The following is a 16,205-nucleotide window of genomic DNA, read 5'->3' as shown; positions in this document are numbered from 1 at the left end:
GCTCATAGATATGGCCGTGGATCCTGAACGTTATGGCTGTGTTACGATCAAAGGCGACCGAGGGGGAATTAGCGTGCACCCATCTAATCCCAAGCCCTGCTGGGTCCAATTGCAAGACGATTGTAGTTCACTTTCCAGTAAAAATTTGTTAGAGGTTGAGCGAAGAAGCAACGACATCCCTGTTTATCTCGGAAGAGCAATCTGGCAAGCTGATTTGTTGGACCCAGAGCGACATCATGTTCTGGTTTGTAAAGTGTGGCAAGAAAAGGGGAAATTATGTGTTTACCCCGATATGGTGAGTTTTATACAACTTGGACATCCCAGGATAAGTGCTCTTTCGGCCACAAGGTATGAGTGGGTTAGGGCAGAGACCGGAAACCCTGTTCCAGTTAATGCAGTTAGAGTGAGCGACAAGGATGGGTCTCAGCCGGTGTATCTCGGGCGTATTCATGGCGACAGAGCTTGTGGAATAACGGAAGTGGACGGCATGTTTAACAAATTTATTGCCTCGATGAATGTTCATTTACTTAGTGGTGATCAACTCACCGCGTCGACAGGGGAAGTTCTCCTGTTGACTGCAGAACCCATGCAGCCTCGAGATGGAAAACGACCAAAGAAATAAGCACTTTTTATTACATGTACTCACGCTAATTTTTCGCTTGAACTTGTGATATTAAAACTTGTTTTATCCGTTTCTGCTTTTGTTTCGTTTGTTTTTTCGTCTTATTTCCTGCCTATTTTTCCCCTATGATATTTTAGTTAATTATTTTGTCGTTTTATTTTTGCCATTTTTGAATTAGTAATTGTCATTTTTTCTACTGGTAGTCATGACGCATATAGAGGAACACTTGGATGCAATTTACATTTGCAATCTCTAGAGCGCATACTAATGTCGCATACTGTAGGTCCATATTCTTTCAAACAAAAGCTGCGGTAGAATGCTTGTCGAAATAGATGGCCTAAGTACCCTCATGCTTTAGGGGTTCTATAATAATCTCCCTGATATCCTCCATGACCAAGGATTCTGGAGTGTTTGTTCCTATTTGGATAAGTACCTTAGCTATTATATAATCTTTATTCTATTGGTTAGCACACATTTGACCGTAGTCACGTGATTATGCTCATCTATCATTGTGTGTAATTAACTTCAGGGCATTCTAATAAAGTAGTTGTGTAGAGCACTTGGTCTGTGCATGCTTTACTCTATAGTAGTATATAACGAACCCTAATGCACAACAACTGGCGAAGAGGATGGCCACTCTTGGAACAATTGAGTTCTTTAACTCCAGTTCAGAAGACTGGAACGCAAACTGCGAACGTTTTGATCAACACGTGATCGCGAACGAAATCAAAGAAGAAAAGAAGATCGTGGCCACGTTCCAGACCTCAATAGGCAGCAAGACCTACAACGTCTTGAGAGATTTACTAGCTCCGGTGACGCCATCTATCGTAAAGCTTACAGATTTGGTCACAACTTTACGAGATCACTATGAGCCCAAGCCGATCGTCATCGCTGAACGTTTTCACTTCCACAAGCGCGAACAGCTCGAGGGGGAAGGTGTGGCGGTGTACATTGCAGCCCTAAAGAGGTGTTCAGAACATTGTGCCTGCGGCGCATTTTTAGAGGAAGCCCTTAGAGACCGATTTGTCTGTGGCCTGAGAAGCAGACAAGTTCAGAAAAGACTCTTGGTAGAAAAAAGTCTCACATGGAAAACTGCAGTAGAAATGGCGTTGGCAATGGAAGTTGCTGATAAGCAAGCCAACAACTTCAGGAATTCGCCTGCAGATAGTGGCATACATCATGTGAGATCACCGCATCCGCTAAAAGCGATAAAACTAAAGACACCGTGTTTCTGTTGCGGCGAGGACCACATCCCGCAAAAGTGCCGATTTAAAGAAGAATTATGTCGGAATTGTAAGTCAAAAGGGCATATCGCCAAAGTTTGTGAGAAGAAAGCACCTTCATCCTCTGGTGGTTACGCCCATGGATCACGTTCGAATCAAGGTGGGAGAAGACAACCAGTTCGGTACGAGGAGGACGACATCCTTCAAAAAGAGCCAAACGACGACTTCAAACTATTTCACATTCATCAGGAAAAGCCTGAACCATCCATCATGGTTCCTGTAAAGGTGAGTGGTGTAAGCTTTTCGATGGAGCCGGACACTGGTGCGTCAGTTTCAATCATGTCCGCCGGGAGGCATGGAAAAGACGGTTCCCGAAAGTTCCATTAGAGGAGTCCCAAATCAAGTTGAAGACTTACACGGGAGAAGCCCTCGAAATTATTGGACAAGCACTGGTGGAAGTAACCTATCAAGATCCAACCACCAAGTTATCGCTCCAAATTTTAAAAGGGAACTGACCAAACCTATTTGGAAGGAACTGGCTAAAGAACATTAAGTTAAATTGGGGATCCATCAAGAAGATAAGTTGTGATTTAGATAGCATGTTATCTAGACATCAATCTGTATTCAAGGATGAGTTAGGTACTATGCAAGGCGTTAAGGCTAAACTATTCGTCGAGTCCGAGTCAAAACTGAAGTTTTTCAAACCGCGCCAAGTTCCATATGCTTTAAAAGGAGCCATCGAACAAGAATTAAATCGCCTAGAAAATATGGGAGTAATCGAAAAGGTGCGTTACTCAGAGTGGGTGGCACCGATAGTTCCTGTCGTTAAGCCGGCCGAATTCAATCAAAGTTTGTGGGGATTGTAAAGTCACCGTCAATTCCGTTTTGGAGGTTGACCAACACCCGTTGCCAAACCCCGAAGAGTTATTTGTTGAAGTAAGTGGGGGAGAAAAATTCAGTAAGCTAGATTTATCCAGGGCTTACTAACAAATTCTTTTGGACGAGGATTCTAGGGAGTATGTAGCCATAAATACTCACAAGGGTTTATATAGATCTACTCGTTAACCTTTTGGAGTATCCTCCGCGTCAGCCATCTTTCAATCAAAAATTGAGCAACTGCTCCAGGGTATACCAATGGTCGTTTGTAGGGTGGACGATATTTTAATATCGGGGAAAAATGATCGAGAGCATTTAATTCATCTGAATGAAGTTTTAGCGAGGTTGAAACGCGCTGGCTTGAGGTTAAAACTTAGCAAATGCAAATTCATGCAGCCAACCGTTGAATTTCTATGTTATCGAATAGATGCGCAAGGAATACATGCGATCGAGAAAAAAGTCGAAGCCATAAGAAAGGCGCCCGCACCCGTAAATCAGCATCAGTTGAGGTCATTCCTCGGAATGATCAATTATTATTCAAAATTCATCAGTAACTATTCAACTATCACCTATCCGTTAAATGAGTTACTGAAAGACGGAGTCGAATGAAAATGGTCTACAGAACAGCAAAAGTCGTTCAATCAACACAAAGACAAATTGTCCAGCGCGCCCGTTTTAACACATTATAACGAGAAATTAGCGTTAAAACTCGACACAGACGCCTCACAGTATGGCATCGGCGCAGTAATCTCGCACATATTACCGTCCGGAGAAGAGCGACCGATCGTCTATGCTTCGCGTACGTTATCCAAAAGCGAGCGTAATTACGCGCAGATCGAAAAGGAAGCACTCCGCATTATTTTCGGATTGAAGAAATTTCACCAATACTTGTACGGAAGAAAATTTCTTTTAGTTACAGACCACAAACCGTTAATCACATTGCAGGACCGAAGAGCGGTATTCCAACTCTGGCAGTCGCACGCTTACAAAGATGGGCATTACTGCTCGCCGACAACGGCGACAGCGACGTGGGACTATTTTACTTCCGGTTACGTACTGCGCATGAGTAGATTTCTGAGACGGCGGTGTCCCTTCACGCGCGGACGTCTAGAAGCCTTGTTTGACGTTGTGCGAAAACGTGGAAATTAAAACCCAACTATGGCAAATGAATCAAGGTAAAAACGAGACTTTGCGGCTAAATTTAAAGAATACTAGTTTGTTTCAAATATCCGAAACGAACAAGGCGTGGAGTCTTTTGTATACGACCACAAACTGAATGGAGAGAGATTTAACTTATTTTGCTTTGTATTTGTTTGTGATTGTACTTCACTCGCTATCACTGGGCTTTCTTATCACTTACTTTCCAACTTTTTTCTCGATCAAAAAAAGAGAACAATTAAGCTTAATTTTATTTTGGGTTTACTAGGAAATAGTAGAGAGATTTTGTCGGCAGCGGTACTAGATTCGACCGATGCAAAGTGTATAAATACTTTCATTGAGCTAATTTTCATTTATAATCGTAGATTAACCTTATTTTACAAGGAACTCACTTCAGCGGTAATCAAGCGGGAAGCATGAGCCAGGAGAATAGTGTCACGGAACTTTGGCATGGCTTTCTAAAAAACTTTCGTTGACTTAAACACGATAAACATCAATGACCGTCGTCAACGTTCTCGCTCGTAAAATTCGTAATCTCAATTTTGGCGGGAACGCCAACACGACGTGCCCCGCTCGACCCAGACTTCTCACGTTGCCGTCGCCGTCGCCGTTGTCGGATCGTAAGGTCCCTATTGAGTACCGTTCGACAACAAAACACGCGAACGCCGATGGTTTATCCCGCTTGCCGATACACAGCGACAAAGCGAACGAAGAAGTCGATGAGGTCAGACTCATCAACTTATTGCAAATCGAGTCTTCACCAATGAATGTCGGTCAAGTTCGCAAAGCGACACGAACCGATCCGGTTTTTTCAAGAGTACTATAATACGTGATGACAGGTTGGCCAGATAAGCAAACTACAACTGTGTTTTGCTAGCGTCACGAAATTACAGTCAAAGATGGCTGTTTATTGTGGGGAATTCGAGTACTAATTCCCAGTCAGCTTCGTGAGCGTGTGCTATATGAATTACACACTGGACACCCAGGTATTGTCCGTACGAAGTCACTTGCGCGACGTCGCGTTTGGTGGCCTAATCTTGAGGGGAGCGATTCGATTATGCAAAATTCAGCCCGATTTCCTATCAGATACCGAACGACATCAAATAGTACTACAGGCCAAACACCAACCGAGTTGTTCCTAAATCGTCGATTAAGAACGAGGTTAGATTTAATGCGTCCTGGCCTCGGTCGGAAAGTATTTGACCGGCAGACGGATCAGAAAGCCAGATAGATAAGACTAGTAAAGGAAGAGAATTCACCCTTGGTGGAGAAGTTCTGGTGCAAAATTTCCGTGGTGAGCCTAAGCGGCTTGATGGCACCGTTACGGAGCAGATCTCGGCTGCAGTGACTGATGTGACTTTCCATTCTACGCATCGGAAAGGATATCAGAGCAAGCTCTTATTTTTTTTACTTGAAGGGCGGCCGATGTAGTTTCTGAGGCTTGCTTGACTGTGATGACCGGAGATCGCCGTGATAAGCGAGCCGCGATAGACTTCAGCATGATCATATTCGCCCAGACACCGTCATGATTAGAATGAATTTTAGCAGTTATGCCAGTTTGGTTATATTTTTCATCATTTCTGTTTTGTTCAGTTTTGTATTTGAACACTGAACTTTATATACTAAACGAGTGTTAGCTGTGTTTGATTTTTATTTCCGTACGTAAGCTTGCAATCTAACTGAGCGTGAAAATCTTAATACTCGGAATGTCTATTTTGTTTTTCCTTTGAGGATTTTCGTATCTGCTCACGTTTCAATAACGTAAATAACGGCGCCTGGTAAGTTGACAAACCTTTGTTTGGTTCTTCTGTTGCTATTTGCCGGCTCGCTTGTTTCGAAAATTCACTTTCAATTATCGGAAAAAAGCTGAAAAGAAGTCCCGGTAAAGGTCGAACATAGTACAATTTGGCAGATGGCGTGACAGCTTTAGCTCAGCTCTATGCTCTATACTCTCTTTCAACCAATGACAGCGCGCGTTATATCCGAACTTTATTATAAAGTAGTATATGACGAACCCTAATACACAACAGATTCCAAGGCAAATATATCGTGTAAAAATAATCCAAAATAAACTTATTTGCCTCCAAATAAAAAAGTTTATGTATCCCATATTTGGTACATTGTTAATTTTTTACTGAGCTGCTAAGTCAATGAAGAAAAGCATGTAGTACTGAAGGGTCAAACTAAAGGAAGACTGGGCCATATGGAATTGAATGAGCGACTTGAATGAGCATTAATCACAATACTGTCTGGTGAATTTCATAGCAATAGACGGTTATTTGAGCAAGAGTCGTGAGTTTTGTTGGAAAGTTACCAAGCCTTCAGCGATCAGGTTAAGACGAGACATTACCTCGAGTTTGTCCTATTTGTGTTCAGACCTGAGACGCGTAGCAAATTCAAACCACTTCCTCCCTCCAGCTCCTCTTTCGTTTATGTGTTTCGTATTATGCGCTCTTCATGCCTTTATCATCGTGCCCTTACCATTACCAGATCATAAAAATGAATTTTTTTTTAGTATTTAATCACACGAGACTTAGTTTCTCGACCACTAATAAATGGGGGACCAATTTTCATAACGACACCTGCAAACTTTTTGGTTGCAATCATGAGCATTGTACTCTTGCAAACAAATTCCGACTATTGACTTAAAAACCGACCAAATTGTCGACAAAGGTATAATTTCAAATATATAAAAATTTTCATCTAGCGAAGGAGACATAAAATACAATATTGAGCAAATGGCTTTGACAGGTTAGCAGGCTGCATATAAAAGCTCGAATTATAAACACTGTACCGATAAAGATAGTTCTGTGTTCCATTTTTTTTTTGATCCCATGTTGCCAGGCCAATATGGTCTACAAGTGAGCTTAAAATTGGCAAAAACGCAAATTTCTCAATTGAAGGATCGCGTGGACAACAACAGATAAACGAGAAACGGGCTTCATACTCAAGTCACGGAAGTGTAGAAAAGGAGGGGAGGAACAGAAATCGCTAAATTTTCGCGCAAGCCTTTGTGAGAGCTCATTAGCTTGGAGAAGAAAAAAACATCTTCTGTTCTGTAACCGAAAAAAAATTACATTAAAAACACTCACACTCCATATGGGTGTTTGTCTATGCGAATGTATCATAGAAGACGTCAAGGTCGTCAAGGTAAACTAACAAAAAATGCGAGGCGCCGATACACAAGAGCTTTTGCGACATGCTGAGCCTCTGATATTCCTATCACATTGGATCAGTATTGTTGAGCAGATGAGAACCAGTCCCATTCCCTCTCTCAACAGTGAAGGTTTTCAACCTTTTGGGCGTATTCAAACTGTTATACTTTACTTCATTAAACTTTGCCTGGTTAGCAAATGTTGATACCACTGTGTTCCATCGACTGGCCACCATAAATCATTAACCGGAATTTATTGTGACAGTATAACCACTTCAGGATTGGTTGCTTTCGGCGGAAAGTTTCGATCGTCATAAAATTCTGTTGCTATGACTGAGTGATGAGATATGGAGCTCTACGTATGTCGTGAGAAACTGTGGTTCCACAAGGATCTTCACACAGATTTGATTATAAATAAGTTAACGCCTAAAATGAAGCTTTTGTTATTTTTGATCTCATGAGCATTGTGGAACTTTATGACTACTTATGACGTAAAAAGTCCTTGAAATAACTTGAGCTGTTCACCAGCATATTTCAGGATGAGAAATAAAAAGGCTTAAAAGATTTGGAGGAATTTAAACCGAGATACTGCCTTGCAATACAAAATGCCACAGAACATCGTTCTTTTACAATGCTTTAATGCCGAAAAAAATTGATTTTCAACTTAGCTGCAAAAATGACGAAAGAACCAATAGCATTTCATTGTTTGTGAGTCTCGACTTAAATGTTATTAAAAGAAAAAATACAGCAATGCTTTGGCTACGTGTTCATTTGGAGGGTCATGTTATTTTTGATGTTATAATTACCCAGCTGATTCAAAAGAGCCACCCAGCCCTTGAAATCAATCGAATGCAGGGCCCACAATATATATTAGTTGTCAAAGCAATATGCAAAAGCGATATTTGCTTCCAAAAGTCGCTTCACGTTCGATTGTTAGGATGAGGAAGAACTTTCTTGTTCTTCTGCTCTGTCTGTCTTTTGTTCGCTGTGAATCGCGCAGAGTAACGGATTATGGGGATTACTTAGTACAAGATTACGGTAAGTAAAGCAGTTTTGAAAGTTCTGCGGCACTTATTCTTTCATTTTTGGTTCGAATGTAAAAATTCTTCCACATATACTTATTAGCTTTTTTAGAATATTCGATCAGACAGCGATTTCTTAACAATTCTTAGATCTCTCGACGTAAATATGAATGTTTTGATTTCTAATAAAAACAAATCAAGATACGCTGTCGGGGTAGGAAGGCTTCGATCAGTAATTTTCAAATAATTATGCCTTATCTTTTGACCAAAGTAAAGAAGCAATATTGCGAAGGAACCTAGTTTGACATGATTTTAATTACTTACTAACGCCATAATGTACTCGCTATTACCAACCCTTTCCCGTGCAAAAAACCTTCATTCTCGTTTTTATTTTCATTGCCAGTATCTTCTCAACAATTATTATCATTTTCTCTACATTAATTGGTCTCGCGATGGCATCGTTTTATCGATGATTAAATAATTGATTTTCCCTCTTGGTATTTGAAATTCGGAAATTTGAAAACAAATGACGTAGATCGGCTATTGTTTAATAACACTAGCGCCAGCTGTGTAAAAAGTTCCGGTTGTAAGCACGATTCATATCTCTTCCCAGCTTTTGGCGTCAGAGGAAATTTTATATATTCAAATTGATCCCAGCATAAACCTTAAAAAGGATAATTCAGCTCAAATTGCAAATATATTTCTTTTGTGACATACTGAAGAAATGTAAAATGGTTTCCGTATTTACATAGCCTGATGTAAACACGCGGGAGGTTGGGAGAACACGAGATAAGCGTAGGAAAGCACGACGCGAAGCAAAGTGGCTTCCAGCGTATCGAGTGTTTTCCCAACCTCCCAAGTGTTTACATCAAGCTATGTAAACACGGAAACCATTTTACATTTCTTTTATGAAATAACTAATGAAAGAGCCTCTTCTTGCAACGAAGGAAAGCGACGTGCTTGTTGTTGTTGTTCATTTGGCTTTTCGGCCGTTTCTTGAATACTGGGAAAATTAAACTCCAAAGAAAAATTAGGAAAATCTTCTTCTTCCATTACTGTACTCAAAACAAACTTAAAGAAACCGAGTTACTGCTAAATAAATAGCTGGGAGAACTCCGCGAGAAGATTCAGTATGAAAACCGTGTTTACATACGCGCATGTAAAATGGTTTTATGGCCAAACAGAGCGCGCATGCTATTTGAATTATTTTATAAAGAAAAATATTTATAGTTAGCGTTTAAATGTCAAATGGTGTCCGTGTTTTCATAGCCTGATGTAAACACGCGGGAGGTTGGGAGAACACGAGATAACCGTAGGAAACCACGACGCGAAGCAGAGTGGCTTCCAGCTTATCGAGTGTTTTCCCAACCTCCCAAGTGTTTACATCAAGCTATGTAAACACAGAAACCATTTTACATTTCTTTTATAAAATAACTAATGAAAGAGCCTCTTCTTGCAACGAAGGAAAGCGACGTGCTTGTTGTTGTTGTTCATATGGCTTTTCGGCCGTTTCTTGAATACTGGGAAAATTAAACTCCACAGAAAAATTAGGAAAATCTTCTTCTTCCATTACTGTACTCAAAACAAACTTAAAGAAACCGAGTTACTGCTAAATAAATAGCTGGGAGAACTCCGCGAGAAGATTCAGTATGAAAACCGTGTTTACATACGCGCATGTAAAATGATTTTATGGCCAAACAGAGCGCGCGTACTATTTGAATTATTTTATAAAGAAAAATATTTATAGTTAGTGTTTAAATGTCACTATAGCTATGTATATAACACCAGTCGTAACGCTGTTTTGACTTCGTAAAAATTGTTTCATAACATAACGATTGCACGAAGAAAATGTCAATTCTGAGGGGTGACGTGATGAGGAGGGCTGTGAACGTGTGTTTAATTAAGGGCTTTTGTCTCTGAATATTATTAATAAAGTGCCATTCGACGCCAAAGCTTACACCAAGCAGAAATTCGATATGTTGAAGTCAGAGATCGAACTGCACACCGTCCACAACCCATACTAACAGGCTACAGCTCCTAAAGGTCATTGGTGATTTCATCGCTGATAAAGATGGTAGCTCTTTGAACACAAAGCACTCCCTACATTTCAGATATTTCCGAGTCATCCAAAAAATTTGAGGGAGATGAATCCACTTGTAACTACTAATTGTCTTTTGAGGCCAACACGAATTCCTTTACAACTCGACTCAGAGATTAATCCATCGATATTCTTATGTCAACCAGAGCCCCATCTCCTTCAATATACACGACAGCTGGGGAATAAAGTATGGTAACAGTGAAACACTGTAAACTTAAGAAGCCTCTGCAATCTTAATCTATAATCATCTAACTTTGTTCATATTTAGATTTTTATCTTTCACTCGTTTTGCAACACCAGCTATCACGCTAATGCATAGAAAGCTCTTTCGGAGCCATTTTCCTCAATATTTAGTTTAGACCAGGTTTTGCGCATTTTTCAACTGTTGCTAAAAGTATTATTCGACACTTCTCAGTCACGAAAACGACCCGAGTCTCTACGACATTGACTTTTCGGGAAGTTTTCATGCTATATATAGGAAATGTCATTTATGTCGCTGTTAAGAGGCCCAAACTCAGAAGACTAAAGGTAACCAGACCACTTCACGATAAAAGTCCATCTATGAAACTGTAACATTTGACTGTTAAAATAATTTTCCTTTGGGAGCTAGCGCTCTTGTATGCTTAATTCTTGTTAGAATATTCGAGTTAACAGTCGAAGATCCATGCCGACTTTTTTTCTGTTTAACAGTCGCTTTATTAACATTTATTGCTCGTTCTTTGTTCACAGTTGATATTGATGCTAGCATCCCGAGGGCAGATGAGAATTCAGGTGAGACGGAGTGATATTGGTTAAGAGTAGATCTTCCCCAGCCATTTTAAATTGTCTTCATTAATTTCTTTTGAATGGACCATCCGTATTTGATCATTTAATCAAGGAAAAAAGTTCTTCTTGAAGAAATTAGAGCTAAAAGAGGAAATTGAATCGTGTGTATATACAGTGAAGGAAAATGAGCAGTTGGAGTGTAATTGCATCACACGGCTCTCTGATACTGGTTTGTGCTAAAAAAAAAGTGGCGGCCGCACTTAAATACACGAATCTGGAAAAGAAGGACAAAGAAAATGAACGCCAAGCTCCAAACTTTTCCTGACTTCCTACCTTGATGTGTAGGGAAAACACCAATTAGAGGCCTTTTTATCCCTGTGCATTTGTTGAACCTCGTTTCAGCCATTTTTTTTGTAAATTCTAGATGAAAAGTCTGAAATGGGGTTATTGGAGACTGAAGTCCATTAGAAAAGTATAGCAAAAATAATCTAAATTAGCACAAATTAGATTAAGTGTTTTAGAGGCAGAGATCCAAGAGCACACACATTCCAGTTAAAAATGTGAAAAAAATCTTATTTCATCTTCAGCTGGGAAAAATAAACTTATGATTTTTCTTTCGTATGCGTGGTAAAAACGATAAAATTATTGAAATAGCGAAGAAGGAAAAAACTTCATAGATTTTAAGCAATCAATAACCGCTGACGACGCAGGGCATCCAATTATATTTCTGTGTGTATGTAAATTCATGTACATTGTAATATCACTGTAGCTGGAAGATTCAAGCTATTGTTAAGATGTTTTTGTCTAATGTAACCCACCCAGAGAAATTCCGCACCATATTTCACAAACGCATAGCTTGCGAAAAAAAATTTATATTCACGTTAACTAAGGGCAAACATAATCATCTTGCGTGATCGTTACTGGTTAAAATGAAATGCCGCCATAGTTTACAGCTATTCGAGGAAAGCTCCATTTTCGTATGGGAAATGCCAGCCGGAAACCTACAAGGACGTAGACTATAGCTGGGTTTCCGATGATGGGGCTGGCGTTTATTTTGAAAGTCATAAACCCCCTAATTCACGGGCCCTGGTTTTTCTAAACCTGCTTATTTCCGACAAACGGATAACTGAAATCATTGTATTGATATTGATAAAATAGCTGAAGTTCCTCTGTTTTTTAGACATGCCATCTTTACCGCGCGCATTGAACGTAATTTTGTATCATTAGTGTATCTACATGTGTGGAGATTAGAATATCGTTGTTTTAGCCGAGTTTAGCAACATGACAGTTTTACTGAGTTGAAATTCTTTCTTTTCCCTCTCCTTCTTTTGAGAGAAAATTGAGAAACAGATTCCATGCCACCGTGCATCTCTTCAGTAATAGGTCAAAGAGGATGACAAATATGGTGAAACAAAAATGTGTCGAGTGAGGCGCAGCCGAGTGCGTCACTGATGTTCTCGCCAGATTTGACGTCTTTTGCGATGTTACTGAACAAACCAATGGTAGCTCAAAGGATGGAATCTCTTTGTTTCATATAATAAAGAAGCAAATAAAATATGTTGATTGTGACGTCATCTATGCGTCAGTCCTCCAATAGCTCATAAAAAAGAACCAATCAAAATACGTGCGTAATTCAGCTTATTACATTAACATTTTTATTTTGGGATCACATTTAATCTTTCTGTCGCAAGTTAAAGTAGCTATTCTAAGATTTTATCGCATATTTTACACGACTACATACGGGGATCTTTAATCTTAATTATTTGACTGAGCTAAACACACTACAAAATCATCTGAAAGGCATTAAGCATATCTTGGAGGACTATTCTTCAGAAAATAATATGTGGAGTAAATACAACGTTTTCAAAATTTCTAGGTCTGTTTGAAGGCGATATCGTCATCGATGAGGATACCGAAAGATATCTGACAGGTGGAGAGATCATGTCACGTGATGCTGTGGTCTCTCCTATATTATACTGGCCAAAAGGGGTGATCTACTACATGTTTGACGAAAAATTAGGTTAGTTAATATGTTCTCTCTTTTTTAAATAGAGATTTAATGATCATAGCTGGTTTCTAACATTAAGATTTCCCCTTACTTTGTTGTTGTTATTGTTGTTCCTGTAGCTGCTACTGCTGCTGTTGTTGTTTTATCATAATCCAATTTTCAAGATTATCTAAAACCAGATATTGCCGCATACCATTAAACTACTGAGTGACTTTTTGTTGCAGTTCGTATCACCGTTATTTTTGTTGTTGCTGCTTTTGTTGTTGGTCATAATGCTGTTGTTGATGAAGACGATGTATGTTACTGCTTTTGCTTGTTGTTATTGTCGTTCAAGTCAGGAGAAAGATTCTTGAATAAATAAATAGATAAATAAACAGAAGATTTTAACAAAAAGTTAATGTATTGTTCAACTTTTTCCTCGGCCTCAGAGCCTCTCAAGATCGATATCATCAAGCGAGGTATCCATCATCTAAAGGAAAGGACATGCATAAAATTTGTTCATATTCCAAAAAATAACACGCGTCATAAAAGCTATGTCAGATTCTTCAGTGGAAACGGGTAAGTCATCTATCAATTGAAAATAGCATGAACAATATAGGATGAGTAATGACAGCTCCTGGGTAGTATGCGTACATCTTCATATTCTCTCTTCTCTTCTGTCGGATCTTCGATACCATCAATCTTTTCCTTCAGGAAACGTGACTGGATAGCTTCCTTTATTCACTACTTACAATTGAAGTTATCATGTGCATGTATACCTAGAGGGCCTTTTTGTTTCATCGTTCATGGCATTTCCAGTTGTCAACGTTTTACAATCGAGTATATCGTGCTTTAATTCAACCATAGCGTGCTGTTGATGGTAACAGATTACGGACATAATTGAAACATTCCTTTTTCTTTTTTGAGTAATATTTTTCTCTCTTTGTAAGATGTTATTCCCGAGTCGGCAGAGATCCCACTGACGTCGAACAAACGATTTCTATCGGTGATGGATGCGAGAGGATTGGAACAGTGGTGCACGAGATCATGCATGCTTTGGGTTTCTTCCATGAGCACACTAGGCCTGACAGGGACAAGTACATCAAAATTGATTGGACTAATATCGAGGAAGGTAGTGATATGGGTGATGCATTTTATATTTGAAACGGGTAGGGTTACATGTATAAAGAGTCATATCAACCATCATCAAGGGACTGGAAGGCTGTTGTAGTTTGCTCTAAACTCATCCAAAGCATCAAATTATCGACTACCAAAATTTAAAATGTTGTGAGAGAAGATACTAATCGATGTGAACTCTGAGTCTGGTTGGTCCGTTGTAAAGTTGAAGTCAAGTGCCGGCTGTGGTACACTCAATAACTGCTTAGAATTTGTTTTAAATTGTTGGATATCAAAGCGTGTTTTTTATATTCCATTTACAGAGCATTCTCGAAACTTCCAAAAATACCCACGAGATCTGGGATCTAGCTTTGGGAAACCATATGACTACGACAGTGTGATGCATTACAGTAGGTTTGCGTTCTCCAAGGACTTGGATGTCCCAACCATTATACCTGCAGATGGAGAGGCTTCAATTGGTCAGCGACTGGGCCTGAGTTATTATGACAGAGAAGAAATCAACACGTTGTATAGATGCCATGGTGAGTGAGTCTATTCATAGTGGCGTGTCACGCATTTTTTTTCTTGGCTAGACTACAGAGATGAGGAAAAAGGTATGTTTCTGAACAAAACAAAACAAAAAATAAAAACGGAACGAGTTTACGTACTCGACGTTGGATTCATCTCATTTCTTGCATTTAGATCCCTTAATTTTCTATTTAAGAGTGACGATCATCGTAGATATTACTTCTGGTATCGTTATAATAACGTTACTGTCACCATGATCATTTTCATTGTCCCTGTATTAATATCAATATCATCATCATCATCATTAACAATGTATTTATAATTGTTGTCATTATCAGCATCATTATCATTAAACAAATATGTTTCTGTTTCTCTTCAGAGGACTGTGTTGACAAGATGAGCCCTTACAGGTGCATAGGTCGTAGCATACTGGGTAGCTGTGAGAGTCCTAGATTCCAAGAAATGATGATTGAATCTTGTCCCAAAACCTGCAAATTTTGCGGTGAGAATCTTCATTATAAAGGTTTAAATAACTGCATCTTTCTGAATGCAGTTTCATTAATTTGAAGGCTTAAATTGACCATCGCGCTTAGAAAATTGGAGGCTTGCACCGAGCCTGAGGAAAAAACTTTAATTAGCCTTGGAGGTCTACATATTAATCAAAAGACATGAGTCGTAATATAGTTTTCTCTAAGTCATTGGGGATGTGCAGATTTTGTAGAGGTCAGGCTATCATATTTCTGTTATTCAAGTAATTGACCATTAAAACAGCAGCGAAAATAACACCAAATGCATACGATACATTGGAACGAAGAAAATATTTTTTGGAGCTCGAAACGTGTGAAAAATTATTACATTCAATTTCGTTTTAGCCTCGGTCGGAAATTCAGTGCTTCTAAACAATCCAACATTACATATAATTATTTTTAACCAAGATATTTATCTACATGCAATTTCCTATTCTTTGGTTTGTTTTCTTTTTATGCGTTAGTGTAGTTTTTTTTTCCTGCCTGTTGTTGTTCGTTTGCTTGTTTGTTTGTTTTAATTTATTTTGCTTCTCCTCATTTGATCCTTGTAGCTGTTTTCTTGGCTTGAAACAAAATTAATATATTGCCATTGCCATAGCCAATTTTGGTCTTCATTTATCATTCGCGGACCAAAGATAAAATCACACATACGTTTTCCAAGTACAGTAACAGAACTCTGTGTTTCGATTATCTTTTCAGGAAAGAGAGATTCGACGATCAAAGTTTCAAAAAAGCCGCACCAGAAATAAAGAAGACGTCTTGAAAAGGACCCCAAATTATATTTTTTCACCAGGTTAAATTAATAATCGAGGAAAGTCTCTATTTTTCTGTTAATTTTCTTAATAAAAGATCAGCAACGTTGTTACAAGCGTGCCTTCCTTGTTTGGGAGAGTTGTCTCTGCTTTTCTAGAATGATCACGAAGAGAGAGAAGTGATTCTACCCAGGTGGGTTGCTGTGACGAATCGTATCAATATAGACCATAAATTCTTTTTTAGCTAATTCATTGATTATTTCGCTGAGGTTAGTCACCCCATAGATAATTAACTAAGAAGAAATGCACCCTGTGCAAAAGGGGCTTGAAACATCTATTTATAAGAGGACAAATTTTAAAAAAAGGAATGAAAGATA

The 16,205-nt window shown here is 39.0% G+C and overlaps 3 protein-coding genes across 4 annotated transcripts in view; all 3 read left to right on the top strand.

The window, feature by feature from the left end:
* The window catches only part of LOC113685809 (uncharacterized), a 4,939-nt gene extending 3,758 nt beyond the window's left edge, over positions 1–1,181 (top strand). For both annotated transcript variants that reach the window (XM_089180355.1, XM_089180356.1), the window contains exon 3: positions 1–1,181. This exon is cut by the window's left edge and continues 328 nt beyond it. In XM_089180355.1, coding sequence (XP_089036481.1) covers positions 1–622 — 622 coding nt within the window. In that variant the 3' untranslated portion in view covers positions 623–1,181.
* Positions 1,182–1,251: 70 nt separating this feature from the next.
* LOC149040885 (uncharacterized) lies at positions 1,252–2,232 on the top strand. The gene has a single exon (XM_089214658.1). The coding sequence runs from the start codon at positions 1,252–1,254 to the stop codon at positions 2,230–2,232; it is 981 nt and encodes a 326-aa protein (XP_089070784.1).
* A 5,530-nt stretch (positions 2,233–7,762) lies between these two features.
* LOC113685790 (astacin-like metalloprotease toxin 1) lies at positions 7,763–15,944 on the top strand. Its single transcript, XM_027203348.2, has 8 exons — positions 7,763–8,071; positions 10,883–10,924; positions 12,795–12,938; positions 13,355–13,484; positions 13,856–14,037; positions 14,345–14,563; positions 14,929–15,051; positions 15,776–15,944. Exons 1-8 carry the CDS (start codon positions 7,921–7,923, stop codon positions 15,823–15,825), a joined length of 1,041 nt encoding a protein of 346 aa, XP_027059149.2. The 5' UTR covers positions 7,763–7,920; the 3' UTR covers positions 15,826–15,944.
* Positions 15,945–16,205: the final 261 nt, after the last annotated feature.

Source organism: Pocillopora damicornis, chromosome 8, assembly GCF_964200805.1.
Source record: "Pocillopora damicornis chromosome 8, jaPocDami1.2, whole genome shotgun sequence".
In the NCBI taxonomy this organism is placed as follows: domain Eukaryota; kingdom Metazoa; phylum Cnidaria; class Anthozoa; order Scleractinia; family Pocilloporidae; genus Pocillopora; species Pocillopora damicornis.
This window is presented reverse-complemented; position numbering and strand designations above follow the sequence as displayed.

Excerpts from the sequence above, each read along its gene's own strand:
- LOC149040885 (XM_089214658.1), top strand. The coding sequence starts at position 1,252 with ATGGCCACTCTTGGAACAATTGAGTTCTTTAACTCCAGTTCAGAAGAC.
- LOC113685790 (XM_027203348.2), top strand. The coding sequence starts at position 7,921 with ATGCAAAAGCGATATTTGCTTCCAAAAGTCGCTTCACGTTCGATTGTT. Across the intron at positions 13,485-13,855 it reads AGATTCTTCAGTGGAAACGG|ATGTTATTCCCGAGTCGGCA; the intron begins GTAAGTCATCTA and ends TCTCTTTGTAAG. Across the intron at positions 14,564-14,928 it reads CACGTTGTATAGATGCCATG|AGGACTGTGTTGACAAGATG; the intron begins GTGAGTGAGTCT and ends GTTTCTCTTCAG.